At 52.1% G+C, this 25,388-nt stretch overlaps 1 protein-coding gene across 1 annotated transcript in view; it reads left to right on the top strand.

Moving 5' to 3' along the window:
• pard3ba (par-3 family cell polarity regulator beta a) overlaps positions 1-25,388 on the top strand; it is a 178,605-nt gene that overhangs the window by 57,914 nt on the left and 95,303 nt on the right. The window contains exons 7-13 of the mRNA XM_056301096.1: positions 1,392-1,577; positions 6,203-6,364; positions 7,150-7,233; positions 13,725-13,890; positions 16,482-16,632; positions 18,817-18,926; positions 22,800-22,844. Coding sequence (XP_056157071.1) covers positions 1,392-1,577; positions 6,203-6,364; positions 7,150-7,233; positions 13,725-13,890; positions 16,482-16,632; positions 18,817-18,926; positions 22,800-22,844 — 904 coding nt within the window. The remainder of the gene's footprint in view (positions 1-1,391; positions 1,578-6,202; positions 6,365-7,149; positions 7,234-13,724; positions 13,891-16,481; positions 16,633-18,816; positions 18,927-22,799; positions 22,845-25,388) is intronic.

Raw genomic sequence — 25,388 nt, 5'->3', positions numbered from 1 at the left:
AAATCCTGCCGACAGTAAACGGGGACAGGATGAATCACATGCGCTCTCGCTCGCCCCGCGCGCGCGCTCTCTCTCTCTCTCTCTCTCTCTCTCTCTCTCTCTCTCTCTCTCTCTCTCTCTCTCTCTCTCTCCTCCTCTTATTTCGCCTCGCCATGAAAGGCCTGTTGGAAAGCACGGCTCAGTGGCGGTGGGATATTAAAACCGGGGAAGCTGGTGTGATGTGTTGCTGCCGCGGGCGGCAGAGATTCAGCCGCAGGGAAACGGATGCAGAAAAAGCTTTTCCCTCAAGGGCCGGCGACGAACTGAACGATACAAAGGCCCGCTGCACACCCCAGCAAGAGCAACACACACATGCACGCACACACACACACACTCTCTCTTTCGGCGTCACTCCCTGAAAGAAAGGAGGGCTCAGAACTCAAAGCGGAGTCGTCTCTTGCGGGCGGCCATTGGCCCAGCCTCGCCATTGTGTCAGACTTTAATGACAAGACATGCTACCCTTTTTCCCTTTTGGCACCTTCTCCACTCTCCTCCTCCTCCTCCTCCTAGCTATCATTCCATTTCTCAAAGCCACACCTGTGCCTTGGGGGATGGGGGATGGGGGGGGGGTAATAGAAGATGGGCCGGGGGTGTGGTAGAGTGAGAGAGAGAGAAGGAATAGAAATTGTGATTGGGGGAGTGAGAGAGGATGGAGCGGCACAGGTGGAGGAGGAGAGTAGGGAGATGTTTCGATTGAGAGATTAGGGGGGAGGAAGAGCCCATGTAGAGAGAGGGAGAGAGAGAGGAAGAGCGAGTGAGTGTGGAGGGAGGGAGGGAGGGGTGGGATGAGAGTGTGAATAAGAGCAGCAGGTATACCTCAGGGAGGGATTATTACTTTTGAAATGGTCCTCCGCACCCCCACCGTACTCTTGGAGGAGGTATGAAAAGATTGTTTCCTTTGGAAATGGCACGCTCTCCGTCTGCTCCTTTTCATCTCCAAAATGGAATAACCTCTCTCCAGTACATCCCCCCACCACCTCCTTTAATACACAGCACCTGCTCCTCTCTTCTCCTCTCATATATCTCTTCCCTTTGTTTCTTTTTCTCTCTCTCCGTCCTCCCACCTTTATCATCTTTTATTCATTCTCTTTAGCGCCCTCTTGTTTTCCGCCATGTGTCCATCCTCTGTAGTGTACGGCGTCATCGGCAGCGTGCACAGTAGCCATCAAGCTAAATGACAACGAGTTCATTTGAATTGAAACTCACCCCCTCTCCTCATCTCTCTCATGCACACACTTTCTCTCTCTCTCTCTCTCTCTCTCTCTCTCTCTCTCTCTCTCTCTCTCTCTCTCTCTCTCTCTCTCTCTCTCTCTGTCTCTCTCTCTCTCTCTCTCTCTCTCTCTCTCCGTCAGAAAGGGGAAGATGCCGGTAGTACGTTGTGGGAGGACGGCCGGGAGCGGCTGATGTACGAGATCCCCCTGAACGACTCGGGCTCGGCCGGTCTGGGCGTCAGCCTGAAGGGCAACAAGTCCAGGGAGACCGGAGAGGACCTGGGCATCTTCATCAAGTCCGTCATCCACGGCGGAGCTGCGTACAAGGTACGGAATCGGCCTCCCGTCATCCTCACACCACGTCACACGCCGTGTCTCCGTTCAAATCCGAATTTTTTTTCAATAAGACGAAAGAAGAAGCACATCGGTGTGTCTCCATCGGCTCATGTTGTTTGACTAAACAGCACCCCTGCTCAGCATCAGACTACAGGAGTGCACTCAGCAGGGTGCAGATCCCCGCCGGGTGTGTCTTCCCGCCTCCGGTGCTCGGACTTAGGCGGAAAACCAGCCGAGGGGTTGCCTCTCAACGGTGTAAAACAGGTTTTTCTAAGGTTTCCAATCACCGCAACCATGAGAGGTCCTTGATCATACAGTCACAAAAATTATGAGGCTGACAGGCCCGCGAGTGTGTGAGATGAGCAGCGGACAGACACACACATTAACAGAAAAACCAGTGTTTTTCCTGCCATTACAAGACTCGTGCGCAGCGCCCAAGTCGACTGAAGCGGAAATATAAAAAAAAAGTTGTTAATATGCAGCACTAACGCTAACAGATGTACCCAATAATAACGTTTTGCCTGTCAGTCTGAGGATGTGCAGCCTCCTGGGTGGACCCTCACATTGCCATGTGACTAATTTTAGTCGAACCCTCTTTTTCATGATACGATATAGCCGGGTAAACCAACCCAGCCACTAGTAGTAGTAAAGGGCAGTAACGAATATGTAACACTTCCTGTTATCACTGCAACCTAGAGGAAGTTGTTCCTTCTCAAAATTCTTTAATAACTTTTGTTCATGTCGCTGCTCGACCTGCACGTGCACAGTTGACCTTAGATGGGCAGCGACAGAGAGCGGCGTTGGTCGAACGAGCTAGAGAGCAAATGGGGAGAGCGAGCGAGAATCAGGGCCACTGCTGGCCATTTAGGTGTCCTAAGCATAATTTTTTTTGCCCCAAAAAAAAACACACACACACACACACACACACACACACACACACACACACACACACACACACACAGAACAAAACTTAGTATTAATACATTAAACAAACTCTTGTGTTTGCTTATTATTATTCGAACCTGATAATTAGCAAACCTTCTCATTTCACATTTCCATTCATACAGGGAATGAAAACAGGATTAACAGGCTACAGCATGACCAAGACCTTAAAATCCTTGATCTGAATAAAACATAATCCATGATAGATAAATTTAAAATGCATACAAACCTATATAAAAAAAAATATGAAAAGACACATTTCGATTGTCTTCTAAATACTACTACTTTAAAAAATAAATTGCAGAAACTGAAACCAAACGTGTAATTGCATTCAGCAACAACTATGTACACATAGTAAATAGCTCTAATAGAGCACAAGCTTCTGTAGTAATGCACTCTTTGCTGCAACTCTACCACTACTACTACTACCACTACTACTACTACTACTACGACTCTACCACTATCACTAATCACTACTATCACTACTACTACTACCACCACCACCACTACCACTACTACTACTACCACTACTACTACCACCACCACCATCACTACTACTACGACTACGACTACCAGTACTACTAGCACCACTACCACTACTACTACTACCACCATTACTACTACTACTACTACCACTACCACTACTGCTACTACTATCACTACTACTACTACCACTACTACTACTGCTACTACTACTACTACTACTACTCTTCTACCACCACCACTACTACTACTACTATGACTCTACCACTACCACTACTACTACTACTACCACCACTACTACGACTACTACCACTAACACTACTACTACTACTACTACTCTATTATTACTACTACTACTACTACTACTCTACTACTACTACTACTCTACCACAACTACTACTATTACTACTACTCTACCACTACTACTACTACTAATACTACTGCCACTACTTAAATTTAAGTAATTCATCATTATGAATATTACGATGATCATTGGGCTAGTTTGGTGCCCCCTACTCACGGCGCTGGTGTACGTAGCGGCGGCGAGAACAAGTGTTTTTCGAAGGTCTTTAATTGCCGCAACAGTATGAGGTGCTTCATCGTGCACTCGTAAGAAATATTAGGCTGATTGGTCCAGTTGTGTACGAGATTAGCCGCGGACACACAAACACACACACACACACGGGCCCAAACGCAGAATCCCCTCCAGACTAGCCGCCTGGCGGGGGCAAAAAGCAGCAGCCGTCTCTGTATATGTGAGTGGCAGTTCTGTTTTTCCTCTTTCTTTAGTCTATCTTATCTCCTTCCCCTCTCTCCCCTGTTTCTCTCTGTCAATTGTCAGTCCTCTCCTTCTGCACCACCCCTCTCTCCACGCTCATTTTCTCTTCCTTCACACCCCCACCTCTCCCTTCCTGTCTCTCTGGACTCGGCAACCCTCGACCCATGACACCTATTGACCCTAACAGGCCCAGCCACTTCAGCACTGCACCCATTTATCTCTTTCACTTTGTCAGAGCATACGGGGGGGAGGGCGGGGGGGGGGAGAAGAACATCCCCTTTCAACACTTTCTGCAGCCCTCCACTCGGCCTCCATATCTCGCTCCTCACACATCAGAACTCCCCGAGCCTCCCGCTGCCGCCGCCGCCAGATCAGCGGTGAATGACGAACACAGCGGCGAGCCTGCCGTGTGCGTGGAGATAACGGCTGGTCCAGGATCAGGGGTGGCGAGATGGAGCATCCTCAGAAGAGGGCTCCGACAGCTGCCACTCCGGATAGCGCTGTGACAGAATGTTCTAGTAAAGATCTCTGTCTGGCTGCTATGGGGGGGGGGGGTTCTGGGACGGGGCGCCACATAAGAGAGAGTCTGAGGAAGGAGGACGGGAGAGGAAGTACTGAGGGAATGGTGGAGCAGCTCTAAGGAAAGATGGTAGCGAGAGAACGGGTGGAAGCAGAGAGGGCGAGAGAGAGGAGATGCATAAGAGAGGGGGAGACGAGAGACTGAACAATGGAGAGAAGGAAGAGAGTGAAAAGAAGACACGACTGGAGCTCCAGAGGAAACCGGCGAGAGCAGACACACGGCAGCGTGGCGGTACATTAATGTGTGCACATGGAGGCGTGCATGTGGCCCCCCCCCCCCGCGTCTCCTCCCAGATCTTGATACATGCTAATGAAAAGCAGCTAAGGGGCCTGGTAATGAGACTGTGCAGTGTGAGGCTGGGACAGAGGAGGGGACCCGGCTGTCCCCGGTGCCTGACTGACACACAGACACACACACACACACACATACGCACACAATTTAATAATCTCAACCGCACAGAGCAGACAGGGGAAGGGAGGAAGGGAGGTGGAGACGAGGAAGCGTCATGGAGAGATCTAACCTATTTCCATTAGAGCTTCGGCGGCTGTGGGGGGCCCGGGGCCTCAGTTATGACCCCTTTTCTCTCTGACTCCATCCCTGGCTCTGGTTGGTGATCATCGCACAGATCATCTCAATTAAAAAGAAAATAAACGACACCTCTCACATGACACTAGAAACTGATGAAGTGGTAAAGCAAAGAAAGTCCACGTGAATATCAGTGTGTGTGTGTGTGTGTGTGTGTGTGGTGCCATCCTGTCTGTATCAGAAGTCAGTCTAGACGGTGCCACCTTAATGAGTCAAGGTCAAAGGGCGCTTCCGATCACAACGGACCAGCCATGGCAGGACACTCCCTAGCAGAAAACCTGTAGTGTGTGTGTGTGTGTGTGTGTTCCAGAAAAAGGGTCATTGTCACCATTTATATAGTTTTACTTTCTCTCCCTCTGCATCCCTCGTTTCAAAATTTTCATTTTGTGTATTTTGCTCTTTAATTCTCTCCCCCTTATACGATCTCTCTCCTCCCTCCTCCTCCTTTTCTCTCTCTCGCCTCCCTCCTCTCTCTCTCTCCTCCCTCCTCCTCCTCTCTCTTTCTCTCTCCTCCTTCTCTCTCGCTCTCCTCCCTCCTCCTTCTCTCTCTTGCTCTCTCCTCCCCCCTCTCTCTCTCCTCCCTCCTCCTTCTCTCTCTCCTCTCTCCTCCCTCCTCTCTCTCACTATGCCTCCTCTCTCTCCTCCCTTCTCCTTCTCTCTATCTCTCTCCTCCCTCTTCCTTCTCTCTCTCTCCTCCTCTCTCTCCTCCCTCCTCTCTCCCCTCCTTATCGCTCTCTCCTCTCTCTCTCTCCCTCCTCCCTCCTCCTCCAACCCTCCCTCTGTCCCTCCAGGGCCTCGTTCTGTGGTGCCTTTTTAGGAGCGTGTGCTATTTAAAACACTTAGAAGTGATTTAGTGCCCAGCGAGGCCGTTCCATTAGCTGCTCCACATATTTATCCTGCCTCTCCCGCTCTCAATAGATTGCTAACTCCACTTTTTTTTCCCCTTTGCGCTTCACCCTCTCTTTTTCTACTCCTCTCTTGCTCTCATTGTCCAACTCGCTCGCGCCTACGTTCCACTCTCCCAATTTCTAAACCCCCCCGCCCCCGCCAACATAAATCTCGCCCCATCCTCCATTTGAAATAACTGCTCTGGTATTATAACTCTATATCCTCATGATTTCTGATACGCCCCCCCCCCCGAAGAAGCGCAGTTAAACAGCTCCACCCAGCCTCGTTTGGGTCCTCCTCTAACCTGCTCATCTTTGGCACTCGCTGTCCGTTAACCCCACCGCCCTCTTCTCCCACCAGGACGGGCGGTTGCGCGTCAACGACCAGCTGATCGGAGTGAATGGGGAGTCGCTGCTCGGCCTCTCCAACCACGCCGCCATGGAGACCCTCAGGCATTCGATGTCTTCGGAGGGCAACGCCAGGGGCACCATCCAGCTGGTGCTGCTGCGGGCGGCTATGCAGGTACCACAGGACAGCCCCGCGGCACATGAGCGGAGCTGGGATTTGGTCAGACTTCAGAGCAGTCGGGTTCATTTGAAGAACGTTGAGTTGCAGCTGTAGTTTCAGAGGCTGTAGTTTCAGAGGCCGTCCTCACAGTGACTAGAGGACAGTAGATGACGCCTCTGTCCTCAGGCTGTCGCTTCAGCAGAAGGAATGCTCTGCAGAAACAAAAAAAACAGGGAAAACCTCAAGAAGAGGATCAGGGGAACGGGGGTCCCTCCTCCAGGAGAGTTAGGCGTATAGTAATACAGATAAAGGGGTGTCCGGTTACCAATATGGGGCTCGCAGGTTCAAATCCCCGTGTTACTCCCAGCTCAGTCGGGCGCCCCTACAGACGCAATTGGCCATGCCTGCAGGGGGGTGGGGGGTGGGTATGTGTCTTGGTCACTGCACTAGCGCCTCTGTCGCTCGGGGCGCCTGTTCGGGGGGGAGGGGGAACTGGTGGAAATAGCGTGATCCTCCCACGCAGTACGTCCCCCCGGTGAAACTCCTCACTGTCAGGTGAAAGAAGCAGCTGGCGACTCCACATGTATCGGAGGAGGCATGTGGTAGTCTGCAGCCCTCCCCGGATCAGCAGAGGGGGTAGAGCAGCGACCGGGACGGCTTGGGAGAGTGGGGTAACTGACTGGGTACAACTGACAATTGGGGAGAAAAAGGGGGAAAAATCCCCCCCCCAAGAAAGCTAACCTTTGAACCCAACTTTTGCAGTGACTCATGAAGCTTTATCTTATTCCCTCCTCTCACAGACGAGCAGCGGCAACTCGGGGCCAAGCGCCGCCAACACCAGCACCGCTCTTCAACCCAGCCTCCAAGCCGGCAGCAGCAACCAGGTACCACCAGGAGACCACTTCCTCCACCAGCATCGGCAGCCACCTCCCCCCCATCGCTCCTCCTCCCTCCTCCCCACGCTGAGGAGGAGGGCGTCGGAGCCTCTGCCACACGGCCACAGGCTGCGGCACACACCCAGGGCGGGAGGGACGAACGCTAGCTACGCCTGCGGCTTTATCAGCGGGGAGGGACGCAGTAGCTACACATACGGCTTCACACATAGGGACGGGGATGAGCTGTGCGGCGTGGGGGAGGGGCGGTACGTCCAGGCCGGCGTCTGTAGAGCCGCCGCGCACCGGCTCAGGAACGTGTCCCGCAGCCAGACGTTGGACGGTACAACGCAGATCCACAGAGGGGATCCCGGCGGCGGGGGATTCGAACGGGCTGTACGGACACTGGCGTGGTCAAACTCTCGCCAACATCCACAGCCACGCCGCGCTGGACGGCAGGCGCGGTCACTCGTGCGGCGACGACCCCGCGGGGCGACACGCAGCCGTCCGCAGGCGAACTCGGGGCTGCGTACATGGGTAGCTGCCCACGCAGGCGAGACGGCACTCAGAGTAGCGTTTACGCCGAAAACATCAGGGCAATGGCGGGGCAGATGTACGGGGACCCCCCCAAGCACAGCAGGATCCCCACATGCAGCCAAACGAATAGAAACTACGCACAAAGATACGCCGACACACACAGACACGTGGACGCGCACACGCGTAACTACGCACATAACCAGGCACTGACCAGGCATCACCACCTCGGACTCTCGGGTGGACCCTAGCGACACATGGTGTGAGTGAGTGTGTGTGTGTGTGTGTGGGGGGGGGGCCTGTGATGGCCTGGCGGCCTGTCCAGGGTGTCTTCCCGCCTGCCGGCCAATGACTGCTGGGATAGGCTCCAGCATCCCTGCGACGCTGAGAGCAGGATAAGCGGTTCGGATAACAGATGGATGGATGAATGGATAGTTGGATGAATGGATGGATGGATGGTTGGATAGTTGGATGGATGGATGGATGTGTGAGCGTGCACACACTGCCAATATACGGGTACGTGCCGACCTCAGTAACGATGAGTAATTTCACATTTAACACAAAGCCTTTCCCTTTGTCCTCTATGAACTGTCTCACAAACCCACAATTACCCACAAGTCTGCAGCGGTACTAGAGTCCTCCCTTTTCAGTTGGTTTAACCCACCTCAGTTTCAGTCTCACACTTAATTTTCACCTCTTCTGGTCACTGTAGCATGCTAGCCCTCACAGTGTAGACCACACACCTCGTCCAGTTTTGTGTAACGTATTAACTTTGCTTTTTTCTCTTGTTTTGTGATCTTACTATTCCTCCGTTGCTGCAGGGACACTTGGATGCTGTGCTTTTCTGTCTCTCCAGCTGCTTTTCTGTCTCTCCAGCTGTTTTTCTGTCTCTCCAGCTGTTTCTCCTCTGTTAAATAAAGCTTAACTGAAGCCTCCTGCATGCCTGTCTGTTTTTGGGAGTCTGATTATTTATTTATTTTACTTTTAATTTTGAATTTTTTTTTCTCCCTCCACCGGCCGGCTGCCTGCTCCTCTCCTCCTCTCTCTGCTTGGTAAATAACATGCGGGTCTCCTGTTTCCCTAGCCCCCCCCCCCCCCCCAGTCTTCCCTCACTTTCCTCCTCACAGTGCCCACTCCACACAGAAAGTAGTGAGGATGAGGAAGGTCCTCACCGTCTCTCACCAACTCTCACCGTCTCTCACCGTCTACCACCATCTCTCACGTCTCTCACTGTCTCTCACCATCTCTCACCAACTCTCACCGTCTCTCACCGTCTACCACCATCTCTCACGTCTCTCACCGTCTCTCACCATCTCTCACCATCTCTCACATCTCTCACCATCTCTCACTTTGTCTCACCATCTCTCACTGTCTCTCACTGTCTCTCACCATCTCTCACTTTCTCTCACCGTCTCTCACTGTCTCTCACCATCTCTCACTTTCTCTCACCGCCTCTCACCGTCTGTCACCGTCTCTCACGTCTGTCACCATCTCACACCGTCTCTCACCGCCTCTCACCGCCTCTCACTGTCTCTCACCATCTCTCACCATCTCTCACTTTCTCTCACCGTCTCTCACTGTCTCTCACTGTCTCTCACCGTCTCTTACCGTCTCTCACTTTCTCTCACCGCCTCTCACCATCTCTCAACATCTCTCACCGTCTCTTACCGTCTCTCACCGTCTCTCACGTCTGTCACCATCTCACACCGTCTCTTACCGCCTCTCATCATCTCTCACCGTCTCTCACGTCTGTCACCATCTCTCACCGTCTCTTACCGTCTCTCACCGTCTCTCACGTCTGTCACTGTCTCTCACGTCTGTCACCATCTCACACTGTCTCTCACCGCCTCTCACCATCTCTCACCTTCTCTCACGTCTGTCGCCATCTCTCACCATCTTACGCCATCTCTCAACGTCGCTCACCTTCCCTCACCGTCTCTCACCATCTCTCACCAAACTGCTGCCTCAAGTGTCATGAACATGTTCTGATGCAGAAGTGAGTCACAAAAAAAATCACCAGTCAAATAAAAAGTTGCACTCGTCTGCCCGCCGAGCAGCGGAACTTCCTGGCGAGGCGGCCTGATGAAGACATCAAGCATGAGACATGGCGAGAAGCGCCGCTTCTTGGCGAAGCCGTCCATTCAGATCCACACTGAGGTGTGACGGGCTGGTTAGAGCCTAAAAAGAACGCTTTAGCAGAGTAAAGCAGATGCTCACTGACACGGCAGTGCGTGTGTGTGTGTGTGTGTGTGTGTGTGTGTGTGTGTGTGTGTGTGTGTGTGTGTGTGTGTGTGTGTGTGTGTGTGTGTGTGTGTGTGCGCGTGTGCGTGCGTGTGCGCGCGCGCGTGTGTGTGTGTGTGTATGATTGAGTGAGATTCAACAGGGGGCTTAACAGGGTGACTGGCATTGACCTGCCCATTATGGCGTGTCCATCTTCCCCACGCCTCACTTCCAATGGGTGTGTGTGTGTGTGTGTGTGTGTGTGTGTGTGTGTGTGTGTGTGTGTGTGTGTGTGTGAGCCATCCAGGCCTGTGGGTAAATACAATCCAAACCAGGTTGAACTCAGCCTGCGTCCTCATCCGCCGGTGACTTGGGGGGAATACAGCTACGGCCCTGCGGAGCGGTGCGTTTGTTTAACGTCCCTCACCGCCAAGCAGACAACATGGCCGTCCCCGTGTTTTAGTTCTGCTCCCACACGCTGCACCTGTTGGTCTTCTTGCCCACCATGTCTGCGCTCATCGACTCAGCTTCGTCCTAAAACTCGCTGCTGCTTGCCTCCATTTTCCGCAGATGGTTTCCATTTAGACGAGTTTAAAAGCTGTATTCCTTATAATATGTCCACCGGTCAGACACGTGGGTCAGGTGAATCGCTCGTACTAAATTGTCCCTAGGTGTGAATGTGTCGGCCCTGTGATGGCCTGGCGGCCTGTCCAGGGTGTCTCCCCGCCTGCCGCCCAGTGACTGCTGGGATAGGCTCCAGCACCCTGCGACCCGACTTCGGATAAGCGGTTTGGATAATGGATGGATGGATGGGTGGATGGGTGGAGTAACTATCATACTGAGTGAATACTGCAGTGTTCATGATCTGGATTTTCATTAAACACGCCAGAGACAGACACGTGTCTCAGAGGACCTTCACAGTGCTTGCATGTGCAGTAAATCTTCAGGACTGTAACTTTAAGACCACAATAGGATGGGTTTTTTCTTTGTTTTTATTTTTTTGTCTTTCTTCGATGAAACGCCGTCCGGGGGGGGGGGGTTGACTCCTTCACAGGCCCACTGCATGAAGCGGGAGGGCGGGCTGATTAGACGGATGCGTCCCTCTGTTTAGTCATTGTTCAGGGATTAAGATGTCCTGGCTGGATGTCTCTGCGGATGCTGTGTCGCCTCGGGCAACCTGTCAGTTTCTTTGGGGTGGGGAGGGGGGGGGCGAAGGGTGGATGGACGGATTAAAGGACGGATGGGTGATGTGCCTGACACTTGACAAGTGCAAAGAAGAACTCTCAGAATGTTGCATGCAAATGTGTATAACACACACACACACGCATGCATGCATGCGTGCAGCAGGCCAGTGTGATAGACAGCGATGTTGTGCGTAGTGGTGACATCTGAAGATGTAAGGTAGGTACTAATGATACCCCAGGGACTCTGGGACATGCTGCAGCATACACCCCCTCCTCTCTCACCCCCTCCTCATGCACCCCCTCCTCACACCCCCTGCTCAAACAGCCCATCGTCTGCTTTGATGTGATGATATCGTACTGTCTTTATTGTTGCACACCACGTCTCAAGAGTCGTTTAACTCACACTTGTGTGAGCGTGTGTGTGTGAGTGAGTTAACTTGTGTCTGAGCGTGCCTGTGTGTTTGTTTATGTGTGTGTGTGTGTGTGTGTGACGGCTGTAGCCTCTCTTTGACCACAGAGACTCTTTCATCCCGCACCAGCAGCGCGTCCCCGTCCGCCAGCCGGTCCCTATCTCTATCAGAGAGGTCTTTTGTGGTGCTCAGCGGCTGTCCGATAACATGCCTGTCAGCAGCACTTAAGATAATCCTAACCACTGTGTTTCCACCAGCGTTTGCACAAGATGATTGATCACGAGGTGACTGATGACGAGGTGATTGGTCACGAGGTGGTTGATCGCGAGGTGGTTGATCATGACATGATTGATCACGAGGTGGTTGATCACGATGTGATTGATCATGACGTGATTGATCACGAGGTGGTTGATCACGAGGTAATTGATCACGAAGTGGTTGATCATGACGTGGTTGATCACGAGGTGGTTGATCACGACGTGATTGATCACAAGGTAATTGATCACGATGTGGTTGATCACGAGGTGATTGATCACGAGGTGGTTGATCACGAGGTGATTGATCAGCTTGTGCAGTTTTGGCAGAACTGATCAAATCTGGTGGGGTTTTTTCATTGAAAGCTCAGAGGTGTGTTTGTTTATGCTCTTTTTTCATCCCTGAGACTGTTACCTGGTTGTAAGGTGGTCTGTGTCCAGCCTGCAGGCCCGCCACCTCCAGGCCCTCCACTGATCCATAGTGCATTTTTACACAACCTCTTTCCCATCTTAACAACGTCCACCGTCCATCCTCTTCTGTGTCAACAGGAAGTACTGTGTAGTTCATACAAGACTCTACATACCATCTCCACTAGTTGTTCAGAAAATCATGCCCCCCCCCCCCCCGCCACCTTTTTCTCCCCAATTGTATCCGGCCAATTACCCCACTCCTCCGAGCCATCCCGGTGTCGCTGCTCCACCCCCTTTGCCGATCCGGGGAGGGCTGCAGACTACCAGCCACTTATTTTCACCTGACAATGAGGAGTTTCGCCAGGGAGACGTAGTGCGTGGGAGGATCACGCTATTCCCCCCAGTCCCCCCCCCCGAGCAGGCGCCCCGACCGACCAGAGGAGGTGCTAGTGCAGTAACCAGGACACACACCCACATCCGGCTTCCCAACCGCAGACACAGCCAACTGTGTCTGTAGGGACGGCCCAACCAAGCCGGGAGTAACACAGGGATTCGAACCGGCGATCCCTGTGTTGGTAGGCAACAGAATAGTCCGCCACACCGGTCTATTCTGTTCATTCATCAGAAGTATAAAAACCTGATGAATGTTTATCTGCTGTTGAGTCACTTCCTCACAGCAGTGCTTTGGCGTGTGAACTCGTAACGCTCTGCGTCTCGTAACATCCTGTTTACGGGGGCGTGTCTTGAAGTACAGGCGGCGCCTGATCAGCTCGCCAGCTTTTCCCAAATCTTTTCATTTTATTTTTTTTATTTTTACACATGATGATCAAAACCAGCTTGTCCTGGGCAGCACGGTCGCGCAGTGGTTAGCGCCATCGCCTCACAGCAAGAAGGTCCTGGGTTTGAACCCCGGGGTTGTCCAACCTTGGGGCGTCATCGCAGGTCGTCCTCTGTGTGAAGTTTGCGTGTTCTCCCCATGTCTGTGGTGGGTTTTCTCTGGGTGCTCTGGTGTCCCCCCCCCCCCCCACCCTCAAAAAGTCATGCATGTTAGGGTTAGCATTCCTGTCTGTTCCCCTGAGCAAGGCAGTAGCAAGAAGAACTGGAGTTGGTCCACGGGTGCTGCATGAAGGTCCTCGCTACACAGATCTCAGCTAGGATGGGTTAATTTCCCCAAGGGGATTAATAAAACCAGCTCTACCTTACGGGGTATTTGTGAGGCGCTAACTGAGCTAGCTGAAGGTTCAGTGCCGTTCAACCCTCGACGCACACATGTCAGAACAGACGCACACGTGTCGGAACAGACGCACACGAGTCAGAACAGACGCACACGTGTCGGAACAGACCTGTGCGGTGAAGAAGGTTTCATGGCTCCTCCATTACACTCGGTCACACAACTCTCCCAAGATCAAATTCAAGAAAGCTGAAACATTCTTGCATGAGGCGGCGCGTCTTCATCGCCCTCTTCTTCATCTGATCTTCTGTTCTGACAGGAATTCCAGGAGCCCGTGGCCCATCAGCCCCGGGGCCTGGGCAGCCCTTCGGTGTACCGGGGGCCCTCGGGTCCATCCAAACCCACACATGTGGAGGTCAACTCGAACAGTGCAAGACAAGCTGCGGTGATGACCGATGGTTATCTGCACAGCAGCTCAGGACGAGGTCGGTACCCATGCACACACACACACACACACACACACACACACACACACACACACACATACACACACACACACACGTGCACGACCACACGGATATTCGGATGGTTTGATTCATCAGCTTGAGGAACAATGGATATTTCTTTTTTGCGGGGGATTTTTCCACGGGCGGTACAGTGGCACAATGGTTGGCGCAGTCGCCTCACAGCAAGAAGGTCCTGGGTTCGAGCCCTGGGGTAGTCCAGCCTTGGGGGTCGTCACGGGTTGTCCTCTGTGTGGAGATGGCATGTTCTTGGGTGCTCCGGTTTCCTCCCACAGTCCAAAGACATGTAGGTCAGGTGAATTGGCCGTACTCAATTGTCTCTAGGTGTGTGTGTGTGTGTGTGTGTGTGTGTGTGTGTGTGTGTGTGTGTGTGTGTGTGGGCGGGCCCTGTGATGGCCTGGCAGCCTGTCCAGGGTGTCTCCCCACCTGCCGCCCAATGACTGCTGGGATGGGCTCCAGCATCCTGTGACCCCAATTAGGATAAGCAGCTTGGATAATGGATGGATGGATCCCCCCCTTTTCTCCCCAATTGTACTTGGCCAGCTACCCCACTCTCCCAAGCCGTCCTGGTCGCTGCTCCACCTGCTCTGCTGATCCGGGGAGGGCTGCAGACTACACGTGGAGTCCCCAGCCGCTTCTTTTCACCTGACAGTGAGGAGTTTCTCCAGGGGGACATAGCGCGTGGGAGGATCACGCTATTCCCCCTCCTCCCCTCTGAGCAGGCGCCCCGACCAACCAGAGGAGGCGCTAGTGCAGCGATCAGGACGCATACCCACATCCGGCTTCCCACCCGCAGACACGGCCAATTGTGTCTGTAGGGAAGCCCGACCAAGCTGGAGGTAACACAGGGATTCGAACCGGCGATCCCCGTGTTGGTAGGTAACGGAACAGACCGCCACGCTACCCGGACACCTGCAACCGGTGCATCTTGAAGGTTGGTGTAGTGTGTGTCCTCTGTGTGTTAATGCACGTGTGTACTCCCACACACACACAGGAGAGAGCATGCATGTGGTTACAGCTCACCGGTCAGTCAGGCCTCCTCCTCCACCTGTTATCCTTCTCTCTGCTACCCGAGTCTAGCAGACCTACGCTGGAAAGAGAAACAGACCCCCCCCCCCCCCCAGAGCTCTGGTTTCACATCTCTTCCATTCTCGGCCCCTGCATGTTCATCGCGGGAGGGGAGAGAGGAGCCATTAACTATGTTTTTCCGAAACGCGATGCCGGCTTTTCATGTGCGGGAGGAGCTGACCTCGGAATCATTACGCTGATGAGACGGCTTCCAAGTGGGCCGGATTTGCATATACGGGGGTGGGGTGGGGGGGTTGTGCGGCATGCACGGCGTTGTGAAAGAGAACTAACAAAACCGCTTTAAATTCCTTCTCCGGCTGGCGCTCGCTTGTTCGCCCCGCTCTCCTCCGTCTCGTGCCCCCCTCTGGGAGGCGAGGAGCTTGGGAATGGGGTCCCTCCTCCTCCCCCTCTTCCTGGAGTTTCTGTCGGATCTCCGTCAGAACACAGCCGCAGCTCCACTTACAGTCGTTTTGTACTGGAGGGATTGTAACACAAAGGCAGCGCGGTGGGGAAATGATGCGGCACGGCGTCCTCCGGGTGCAGGGTTTATGGAAATGCTGTGGCGTCTCAGCAGCGGTGGGGGGTGGGGGTGCAGGGGGCGGGGCGGGGGGGCTCTGTATGCAAATGAGTTTTATTTTTATGTGTCTTGTTTTATGTGCCGATGCTTATGTTGGGGGGAATGTGTGTGTGTGTGTGTGTGTGTGTGTGTGTGTGTTCCATAGATTGTGTATGTGTGTGTGTGTGTGTGTGTGTGTGCAGTTTGAGTTTTTATTTATGAGGCTGTGTTTTTTGTCTGTTCTTAGTTGTCTGTGTAAGCATATCTAAGTGTGAGCTTATGTGTGTAAACTTGCATGTGTGTGTGTGTGTGTGTGTGTGTCTGTCTGTGTGTGTGTGTGTGTGTGTGTGTGTGTGTGCTTTGATGAATAGCTGATGCATTCTAATTGCCTGACCTTGCTGAGCTAGGGGCAGTATTGATCCCTCAATTATGGCCACACTGTTGTTTTCATTTTGCCCGAGGTGTGTGTTGAGTCAGACGTGTGTGTCTGTGGTGTGTCATCATAACCGTCACCGTAAATGTTGTGTAACAATTCTCTCGAATAAGAAATCAAAACAGTCTTGTTTGTACTCACACACTCAGCACAACATGAACACACTTACACAAGGTAATCAGATCTTGGGGCGGGGGGGGGGGTCTCCGGGTGGCGTTGCGGTCTATTCTGTTGCCTGCCAACACAGGGATCGCCGGTTTGAATCCCCGTGTTACCTCCAGCTTGGTCGGGCGACCCTACAGACACAATTGGCCGTGTCTGCGGGTGGGAAGCCGGATGTGGGAAGAGGGGGTGGAGCAGCAACCGGGAGAACTTGGAAACAGGGTAATTGGACAAGTACAATTAGGGAGCAAAAGAGGGGAACCCCCCCCCCAACAAAAAGATAATCATATCTTGATTTGCACAGTCGTCTTTTTTTTTTCTCTTTGCTTTCAGCCGTGCACAATGCGGCAACCACCAATGGCGTCCATGGCGGCTACGACGACGACTTTGAGGAGGACCTGCAGGAGGACTTTCCCCCGCCCCCGTCCCCTGGCGCTGTAGCAGAGATGAACAGAGAGCTGTCCCTCACACCCCAACACCACAGGTGGCCAACCCACACACACACACACACACACACACACACACTGCCCAATCAGCGCCCTATTAGTTATGACAGTGTAATGGCGCGGTCTGCATCAGCCACTGTGTTGTGCGATAAAGGCCCATCCTTACACTTGGTATCACACACGTGCAATAGTTAGCCCACGAGGCTAACTGAACAGACCTGTTTATATTCTGCACAACTAATCATGATGATGTCATCATGGGGAAATGAATACGAGGGCGTGGGGATGGGTGTGATATTTCACTGTAGGAGGGGGTCCTGGTTTGCTGTCACAGCCGCCAACAGTTAACACAACTGTTAGCACAAACAGCTGGGGGGAGGTATGTGATGCTGGTTCTGACGTCAGTGGATCAAATATAGTTCATGCTAACCTCACCAAAGCCTGGAAGTGGACACCGTCAGTAGGAAGAAAGTGGTCGGGGGGGGTATTTTCCCCCCTTTTTCTCCTCAATTGTATCCGGCCAATTACCACACTCATCCGAGCCGTCCCGGTCGCTGCTCCACCCCCTCTGCCGAGCCAGGGAGGGCTGCAGACTACCACATGCCTCCTCCCATACATGTGGAGTCGCCAGCCGCTTCTTTTCACCTAACAGTGAGGAGTTTCACCATGGGGACGTAGCACGTGGTTGGATCACACTATTCCCCCCAGTTCCCCCCCCCGAACAGGTGCTCTGACCGGCCAGAAGAGGCGCTAGTGCAGCGACCAGGACCAGGACACATACATCCAGCTTCCCACCCACGGACACAACCAATTGTGTCTGTAGGGATGGCCGACCAAGCCAGGCAACACGGGCATTCGAACTGGCGATCCCTGTGTCGGTAGGCAATGGAATAGACCGCCACGCCACCCGGACACCCCACCAGGTTGAGATTTTCAAGGAAGTTGGCTTGTTGAGCCCAGGTTCGACCCCCCCCCCCCATGATGGTAGGCATTCGCCTTGCTGTAGTGCCCTTGACCAAAACACTAAACCCCTGCCACGCCATCTCTCTGCAGCCGTCGCTGACCTCTGACCCCTTTGGGTTGGGCTCGAGTGAAAGGCCACTTCTCCAGGAGCGTCAATAATGCGTCGCATCAGGAAAGCGAACTCAGTGGGTAGTGTGTGTCTCGAGCTGGCGAAGCAGAAGAGGCGGAGTTCTGATGGACCGTCTGTGGTCGGGGTCATGAGCCAGATAAGTTCTGATGCACCGTCTGTGGTCGGGGTCATGAGCCAGATAAGTTCTGATACACCGTCTGTGCTCAGGGTCATGAGCCAGATAAGTTCTGATGCACCGTCTGTGGTCGGGGTCATGAGCCAGATAAGTTCTGATACTCCGTCTGTGCTCGGGGTCATGAGCCAGATAAGTTCTGATGCACCGTCTGTGCTCGGGGTCATGAGCCAGATAAGTTCTGATACACCGTCTGTGCTCGGGGTCATGAGCCAGATAAATGGGGCGGTTTGGGGGGAGGTCGGCCGGGTGTGTGCGTGTCACGCGGTGAGATGCAGGATCTCACAACAGTTCTTTCATTCTCCTCAAACTAAGGGATACAGTCCGTGGCTGTTAAACTTGAATAATGGCCGCTGGGACAGAGGATGTGAACTGATCCGAGATTAGTGTACATGTCTGTGTGTGTATACATGGCCGCTGGGACAGAGGATGTGAACTGATCTGAGATCAGTGTACATGTCTGTGTGTGTATACATGGCCGCTGGGACAGAGGATGTGAACTGATCCGAGATCAGTGTGCATATCTGTGTGTGTGTGTGTGTGTGTGTGTGTGTGTGTGTGTGTACATGGCCGCTTGGACAGAGGATGTGAACTGATCTGAGATCAGTGTGCATGTCTGTGTGTGTGTGTGTGTGTGTGTGTGTATACATGGCCGCTTGGACAGAGGATGTGAACTGATCTGAGATCAGTGTGCATGTCTGTGTGTGTGTGTGTGTGTGTGTGTACGTGGTTGTTCATGGGTTTTATACAGCGTGCCCTTTTTGACCAGTATTATTCAGGGTTGATATCAGCCCCAAGTTCAGTGAAAGACAGCACCGCTGCGGGTGAGGCGGGTGAGGAGTCTGTGTGTGTGTATGGGTGAGGCGGGTGAGGAGTCTGTGTGTGTGTGGGGGGGGGGTGCATGTATGAGGGCAGGTTAAGTAGATAAAGACTCAGACTGTTGTGTTGTGTTGCCAGTGATCTTGAGGGGATGCCCTACACAGCCGAAGCCCTTCACGAAGACAGATCCATGGACAGACTCACAGACAACATACCACGCAACAGGGCCTCCAAGAGCATGGATCTGGGTGAGTAGACACACACACACACACACACACACACACACACACACACACACCACACACACACACTTGAGAGCCATGCAGCCTCACACACTGAGCCGGTATCTCCTGCAGTTGTTCACCAGTGAAAGAAAACCTTGTGTTCTTCTTCTTCAGTGATTAAACAGGGGTAGGGGTATTTTCTTCTTCTGTTTCAGTGATAAACAGGGGTAGGGGTAATTTCTTCTTCTTCGGCAATTAAACGGGTAGGGGTATTTTCTTCTTCAGCGATTAAACAGGGGTAGGGGTGTTTTCTTCTTCTTCAGTGATAAACAGGGGTAGGGGTTTTTTCTTCTTCTTCAGCGATTAAACAAGGGTAGGAGTATTTTCTTCTTCAGTTATTAAACAGGGGTAGAGGTATTTTCTTCTTCTACAGCGATTAAACAGGGGTAGGGGCATTTTCTTCATCTTCAGTGATAAACGGGTAGGGGTATTTTCTTCATCTTCAGTGATAAACAGGGGTAGGGGTATTTTCTTCATCTTCAGTGATAAACAGGGGTAGGGGTATTTTCTTCTTCAGTGATAAACAGGGGTAGGGGTATTTTCTTCTTCAGTGATAAACAGGGGTAGGGGTATTTTCTTCTTCAGTGATAAACAGGGGTAGGGGTATTTTCTTCAGTGACAAACAGGGGTAGGGGTATTTTCTGGGGGTCAACACAAACACAAAAGTATGAACCAGTTGTGGATCAATCACAGCTCCGTGTTAACGGGCGGAAACATCGTAAACCACCGGTACAATCACGGACCAAGACATCACAACAGACACACACAGACACGCCCATGAGGCCGGTCACATGCGTCTTATCAGTACACTCCTCTTTTGTGATACGTGGCCCTCTCTTATTATCCAGCGTCCTGGAGGGATCTGACCCCTGAACTCATGAGCCCCGGGGCTTTTCCTCAGGAGTGGATGATCAGACTGTCTGGCGGGTTGTGTTTCATCTGGGCTTTACATGACCTGTGTGTGTGTGTGTGTGTGTGTATGTGTGTGTGTGTGATTGAGAGGCGTGATGGTCCCAGTCTCGTGGCAAGACGTGTGTGTGTGTCTGGACGGCGAGATGCTTGAGCTTATTTCCTGGTATTAACCCGGCTGACCCATCCATCCTCTTTGTTTGGATGGTTTTTTTTAATCCATCTGTTTCTCTCTCTCGCTCTCCTCTGCTTTTTTTTCACCATCTTATCTCTGGCTATTTTTCCTTTTGATGCTTTTCTTCCACCTGCTTTTGTTATCCCTGCCTGTTTGGACCAGGTTATTACTCTCTCTCTATCTCTATCTCTCTATCTCTTTCTCTCTCTCTATCTCTCTCTTCCTCCTCTATCACGCTCGCTCCATCCTGATTTGTCCTCTTTTTGCCTTTCAGCACTTTTGTCAACTCTTTGTCCTGTCAGCCTGCCGTGGTTAGACAAGTTCACCCCCCTTTCCTTTCTCTCCTTTTCTCCCACAGCCCCCCCTCTCTCTTTCGCACTCTCTTCTCTCTCTCTTTAGCTCTCTCTTGTTCTCTCTCTTCTCTCTTTCGCTCTCTCTCTCTCTCTCTCGCTCTTTCTCTTCTCTCTCTCATTCACTCTCTTTTGCTCTCTTCTCTCTCTCTTTCGCTCTCTCACTTTCTCTTCTCTTTCCTCTCTCTCTTTCTCTCTCTCTTTTCTCTTTCGCTCTTTCTCGCACTATTTCTGTATCTCTCTCTTGCTCTCTTTCTTTCGCTCTCTCCTCTCTCTCGTTCGCTCTCTCTCTCTCTTTTTCTCTCTCTCTCTCTGTCTCTCGCTCGCTCTCTTTCGCTCGCTCGCTCTCTCTCTCTCTCCCTCTCCCTCTCCCTCTCCCTCGTCCCCGGCCTCAGCTCAGGCTGTTGATTTCCAATCCCGCTTCATTACGTCCAGTGGATTGGCTTTCTTCCTAAAGCGAACGCCGCCACCAGCCGGGCAGATTGGCTTTCATTACGTACAGGGGTGGCCCGCGTCTCACACACACACACACACACACACACACACACACACACACACACACAAACACGCACTTTTTTTTTTATCGTTATCTTTTCTCTGTGTCTGTTTCTGGCTGTCCTCCATCTGTCCTGTTCTCTCGTTCTGTCCATCCCATCCCTCTCCAAGGCATTTCGCTGAAACAAGGTAGTTAGCAGGGCCGTGTGTGCAAGGGTGGATGAGGTGGGTGGGCTGGGTGGGTGTTTGTTGGCGGTTGGGTTGGTGGGAAGTACATTGTGCTTGCCCGTGTGTGCAGTAGCGTTCAACACTTGGAGGGCCCAAGACATTGAAACCCTACACACACACACACACACACACACACACACACACACACACACACACACACACACGCACGCACAAATACCCTCATGTCAATCCTAAGGTTGTATATTGACCTTGGACTCATGGGCAAACAGTCTGTTGACAAAGAACATCCTTTCTCACACCACACACAGACACACACAGACACACAAGTTCTACAAAGAGGAGGGGTCCGTTCCCATAATCAGTTAATACTCATTGCACATAATATTGCCAAGTGTGGTGCAAGAGTGTGCGTGTGTTGTGGGGTGGTGTATCTCCTCCTCCTCCGCCGCTGCTTGTTTAGGATGTGTGACTGTGGGCATGTGTGTTTTGGGGTTTCTTTTGTTGAGTTTGTGTGTGTCTGCGTTGGCTCTGATATGTGCGTGCGTGTCAGGGCCGAGTCTCATTCTCATGATGGTATAAAGTGGAGAGCTCACCCTCCCGCTCCGCCGTCGTCGCCGCCGGCAACGGAGCCACGCCACATCCGTTGGCTTTACGGCGCGTTGATGACAGTGGCCTCGCTGCACAATAGCTGCCGCGACACACATGCCTGCGATGGCCGCCGGGGCAGATCCCAGGCGTGACGCGAGCTACACAGAAACAGCTAGCGTAATCCATCACCTCCACTGCAACTCACTCTCTCTCTCGCTCGCTCGCTCACTCTCTCTCGCGCTCTCGCTCTCTCTCATTCCCCACCCCTCTCAATCCTTTTACTTTTCCATCCTTCTCTCTCTATCCATCTCTTTGCTCTCTCTCTCTCACCCCCCACTACTCTCAATCCTGTTACTTTTCCATCCTTCTCTCTCTATCCATCTCTTCTCTCTCTCGCTCTCTCTCTCTCTTGCTCTCTCTCTCACCCCCCACTCCTCTCAATCCTGTTACTTTTCTATCCTTTTCTGTCTATCCATCTCTTCTCTCTCTCTCTCACGCTCTCTCTCTCTCTCTCGCCCCCCCACTCCTCTCAATCCTGTTACTTTTCCATCCTTCTCTCTCTATCTATCTCTTGCTCTCTCTCTCTCTCTCCCCCTCACCCCCCATCTCTCTATTTTCCTCTCCCTCGGCTGTTTCTCCGGCAGGAAAATTGACCTCATAAAAAATGAAAAGGATTATTTAAGAGAAATGGCCGCGTAATGAAAACCTATTATTGTATTCCGTGGTGCGGTGCCTGTGGCAGCTGCTGCTTGCCGACCACAATCCTGTTTAGTTAGATTAGAAAAGAGAGAGATTTTCTTGGTATCGCCCCTCTTTCTTTTTTTCCCCCCCTTCTCTATATTGTCTTACTCGTTCTCTCACCTTTGCCCGTTTCTCCCTCTATCTCACAATGGGAAAAATAATGCAGTAAGAGCCCTCGCTTCTGCTTCTCCGTTTCATTTCTCCCTCTCATTTAGTTGTTTTTTTCCCCCCTTTATTCTCTCTTCTATCTCTTTATCCCCACATGCACCCAGCCTCCTACCTCCTGCCTGCCTCCATCTGTATACACCCAGTGCTGTTCACACTGTTGTAAAGACTGTTGCTAACTTCTGTGTGTGTGTGTGTGTGTGTGTGTGTGTGTGTGTTTTCCAGTGGCTGATGAGAGCAACGTGGGGTCCCTGGTGAGGCAGTGGCCAGGTGAGTGTTAAATCAGCCTACATTTGCCCCCCCCCAAACACACACCCCTTTCTCCATACGGAGCTCTGCTGTTGTTGGGCTGGAGGCAAGTCTTTCCTAAGCAGCGCTGACAAGCAGTAATCCAAAAGAGAGTTTGTGGGGGGGGGGGGTTCCCACTCAGTCACAATGTTGTGTATGTGTGATCATAAGCATCACCACCATTTTTACTGTGGTTATGACATCATAGTTGATCGGTAGGTGCTAGACGCAGCTACATACCATCACGACGCCTGACGTAGACATGGTAATAGCGGAGATCAGGAAAGATGGCTCATTTGGGTCCCCCGCCGCCACAGAAGTCGGCCCTGCAGCCAGTAAAGGCATCGTGTGTGCACAGTAGTAATACAGTATTAACACAGTAGTAACACAGTAGTAGTACAGTAGTAATACAGTAGTAATACGCTATATGTTTAATGTATTATTATTAATACAGTAGTAGTACAGTAGTAATACAGTAGTAGTACAGTTGTAATACAGTAATAATACAGTAGTAGTAGTACAGTAGTAGTACAGTAGTAGTACAGTAGTAGTACAGTTGTAGTAAAGTAGTAACACCGTAGTAATACAGTAGTAGTACAGTAGTAGTACAGCCTTGACCAATCAAATGACAAAGCTGGAACTGGTTATTGAATATATTTCAACATGCCATGTTTAGCCAGCTTAGCCAGGCTCTGTGTGTGTGTGTGTGTGTGTGTGTGTGTGTGTGTGTGTGTGTGTGTGTGTGTGTGTGTGTGTGTGTGTGTGTGTAAACCCATTGTATTCAGGTGGGAAAAGGAGAGAATTGTTGACATATGAAGCAAACAGATGACAATTAGTGTGATTTTCTTCTACAAATCCTGAAGACGTGCAGCTTTGATCCCACCATGCAGTATTACACCATATTTTAGTCATTACTGAGCCACGCAGTGCCCTGTGTCATCGCAGTGGTTTTCAACCAGGTCCTCCATTCACCTGTCATTCCATCCATCCATCCATTATCCAAGCCGATTATCCCAACCAGGGTCACAGGATGCTGGAGCCTATCCCAGCAGTCATTGGGCGGCAGGTGGGGAGACGCCCTGTTCAGGCCACCAGTCCATCACAGTTCCCACACATCCACACCTAGGGATTTAGTACGGCTGATTCACCTGACCTACATATCTTTGGACTGTGGGAGGAAACCAGAGCACCCGAAGGAAACCCATGCAGATGCGGGAAGAACATGCAAACTCCACACACAGGATGACCTGGGATGATCCCCAAGGTTGGACAACCCAGGGTTCGAACCCAGGACCTTCTTGCTGTGAGGCGGCAGTGCTAACCACTGGGCCACCGTGCAGCCCACCCCGTGTTACCTCCGGCTTGGTTGGGCGTCCCTACAGACACAATTGGCCGTGTCTGTGGGTGGGAAACCGGATGTGTGTGTGTTGTCCTGGTCGCTGGACTGGCGCCTCTTCTGGTCCGTCGGGGCGCCTGTTCGGGAGGAGGGGGAACTGGGGGGAATAGCGTGATCCTCCCACACACTATGCCCCCCTGGCGAAACTCCTCAGTGTCAGGTGAGAAGATCCTGTCGTTCCAGAAGACTGGAATAACTGGAATGACAGGTAAATGAACTACCTGGTAGAATAGGGAAACCAGCTGCATGGGTGGTACCTGAGGACCTGATTGAGCACCACTGATCTGAGGCGTTGATCTCCCCACTCTCTTTGTCGCAAACGCATGAACAGACTCAGAAAATGGACGAAGAAGGACCTTTGCAAACTACACTTAACACTACTTCACTGTGCTGTCTTAATGCACACTCACAGTCAACCTTTCCTTTGTCTGTCTCGTCCGCGAGCTCTCCCTGTCTCTGTGCACCTCTGCACCTGTCTCACACACATGCACACCGCACACGGGTCTAAAATCCAAAATCCACCTGCGACGGCAAATGAAGCCTGTCGCCGGCGGAATACAGATGAGCCAGTTGACCCTCGGTACCCACACGCAGCGTTTCCCCAAGTGGCTTTGCAGACCCTGTGCCACCCAGAGTGCCCCCTCCACCCTCTCTGCACCACCCCGTTGGCCGTCCCCCCCCACCCCTCCTCGGCTTGATATCTCCCATTTCTTCCGACCGATGCCCATAACCCTTGTGGGCCGTGATTAATAAAGCGATCCATTTCCCTGCTGCAGCTCACAGCCCCCCCCCGCTCCCCCACCCCATCGTTGACATCTAAGCTAATGCATATCGACAAGGCCTTTTGCGTGTTTTTTTGAAAGCTGACTCTGCGGTATTTGCCTGGCCTCCTGTGCTGCACCCCCCCCCTTCCCAGTTGGTAAATGGCTGCGGTGTTTCTTTATGGGCTTTGACATATTTCATTAGGCGGATGGTCTTAAGAGGCCTGCTTCACTTCTCTAATCTGGCTAAAACCATTCTCCCTGGCTAGCACCGCCGCTAGGAGCTCCTCACTCCCCCGACTCTTTCTGCCTCTCTCTCGCTCTCTCACTCGTTCTCTCTCCCCCTTCCTCTCTCTCTCTCGCTCGCTG

This window comes from Lampris incognitus, chromosome 21, assembly GCF_029633865.1.
Source record: "Lampris incognitus isolate fLamInc1 chromosome 21, fLamInc1.hap2, whole genome shotgun sequence".
Taxonomy (NCBI): Eukaryota; Metazoa; Chordata; class Actinopteri; order Lampriformes; family Lampridae; genus Lampris; species Lampris incognitus.
Note: the sequence above shows the minus strand (reverse complement) of the source record. Positions and strands in the feature narration are given on the sequence as shown.